Consider the following 2,020-nt stretch of genomic DNA (forward strand, 5'->3'; position numbering starts at 1 on the left):
CTTTACTACCTTTTATTATCTTTACTTTTGATATATGTGTTCTAGATATCATCCACCTCTGTACTTATGTACTTATCTGATAATGGGCATATGGCGCAATGGAAACGCATCAGACTTCGGATCTGAGGATTGCAGGTTCGATCCCTGCTATGCTCGTCTTTTTATCTATAACTTATCCTTATATTATATATACACCTTTATCTATACTATTATACTTATCCTATTTATATTATATATACTATACACTATTCTATTTATACACTATACTTTATATACTATTATTATTTTTATTATTTATAGACTATACACTATTCTATTATCTATACTTTATACTTTATACTTTATAGACTATAGACTATAGACTATTATTATATTTATACTTTATATTTTATATTTTATACTTTATATTTTATATTTTATACTTTATACTTTATAGACTATTATTATATCTATACTTTATACACTATAACCTATTAATATAGATATACACTATTATTATATGTTTCCACTATTATTATATCTATTTTTGTTTTTATTCTATGTTATTGTTTGAATAGGGAACGTAGCTCAGTTGGTAGAGCGTAAGTCTCATAATCTTAAGGTCGTGAGTTCGATACTCACCGTTCCCACCTTTTTGTACATCTATATGACATCTATTACTATATTTTTACATCTATTAAACTTATATATTCCTTTTATTATACTTTTAGTGTACACTCTATTCTTTTATATTATCTATACTATTTTATACTATTTTATACTATCTTATACTACTTATACTACTTATAGTGTTTTATACTATGTAACTACTACTTCCTTTCCTTATATTCTTACTATCCCTATTAACTTTATTACCTTTATTACCTTTACTACCTTTACTACCTTTTATTATCTTTACTTTTGATATATGTGTTCTAGATATCATCCACCTCTGTACTTATGTACTTATCTGATAATGGGCATATGGCGCAATGGAAACGCATCAGACTTCGGATCTGAGGATTGCAGGTTCGATCCCTGCTATGCTCGTCTTTTTATCTATAACTTATCCTTATATTATATATACACCTTTATCTATACTATTATACTTATCCTATTTATATTATATATACTATACACTATTCTATTTATACACTATACTTTATATACTATTATTATTTTTATTATTTATAGACTATACACTATTCTATTATCTATACTTTATACTTTATACTTTATAGACTATAGACTATAGACTATTATTATATTTATACTTTATATTTTATATTTTATACTTTATATTTTATATTTTATACTTTATACTTTATAGACTATTATTATATCTATACTTTATACACTATAACCTATTAATATAGATATACACTATTATTATATGTTTCCACTATTATTATATCTATTTTTGTTTTTATTCTATGTTATTGTTTGAATAGGGAACGTAGCTCAGTTGGTAGAGCGTAAGTCTCATAATCTTAAGGTCGTGAGTTCGATACTCACCGTTCCCACCTTTTTGTACATCTATATGACATCTATTACTATATTTTTACATCTATTAAACTTATATATTCCTTTTATTATACTTTTAGTGTACACTCTATTCTTTTATATTATCTATACTATTTTATACTATTTTATACTATCTTATACTACTTATACTACTTATAGTGTTTTATACTATGTAACTACTACTTCCTTTCCTTATATTCTTACTATCCCTATTAACTTTATTACCTTTATTACCTTTACTACCTTTACTACCTTTTATTATCTTTACTTTTGATATATGTGTTCTAGATATCATCCACCTCTGTACTTATGTACTTATCTGATAATGGGCATATGGCGCAATGGAAACGCATCAGACTTCGGATCTGAGGATTGCAGGTTCGATCCCTGCTATGCTCGTCTTTTTATCTATAACTTATCCTTATATTATATATACACCTTTATCTATACTATTATACTTATCCTATTTATATTATATATACTATACACTATTCTATTTATACACTATACTTTATAT

The 2,020-nt window shown here is 25.0% G+C and overlaps 2 protein-coding genes across 2 annotated transcripts, besides 7 other annotated features; both read left to right on the forward strand.

Moving 5' to 3' along the window:
• The first annotated feature begins 201 nt into the window (after positions 1-201).
• Positions 202-384: a microsatellite.
• Positions 367-501: a microsatellite.
• Positions 500-904, forward strand: EDI_233290 (uncharacterized protein; the record flags this gene model as incomplete). Its single annotated transcript, XM_001733528.1, has 2 exons — positions 500-547; positions 572-904. The coding sequence occupies 2 exons, from the start codon at positions 500-502 to the stop codon at positions 902-904; spliced, it is 381 nt and encodes a 126-aa protein (XP_001733580.1).
• Positions 728-773: a microsatellite.
• A 170-nt stretch (positions 905-1,074) lies between the features above and the next one.
• Positions 1,075-1,257: a microsatellite.
• Positions 1,240-1,374: a microsatellite.
• Positions 1,373-1,777, forward strand: EDI_233300 (uncharacterized protein; the record flags this gene model as incomplete). Its single annotated transcript, XM_001733529.1, has 2 exons — positions 1,373-1,420; positions 1,445-1,777. The coding sequence occupies 2 exons, from the start codon at positions 1,373-1,375 to the stop codon at positions 1,775-1,777; spliced, it is 381 nt and encodes a 126-aa protein (XP_001733581.1).
• Positions 1,601-1,646: a microsatellite.
• A 148-nt stretch (positions 1,778-1,925) lies between the features above and the next one.
• Positions 1,926-2,017: a microsatellite.
• Positions 2,018-2,020: the final 3 nt, after the last annotated feature.

Source organism: Entamoeba dispar, genomic scaffold (genome assembly GCF_000209125.1).
Source record: "Entamoeba dispar SAW760 scf_1105229457539 genomic scaffold, whole genome shotgun sequence".
Taxonomy (NCBI): domain Eukaryota; phylum Evosea; order Mastigamoebida; family Endamoebidae; genus Entamoeba; species Entamoeba dispar.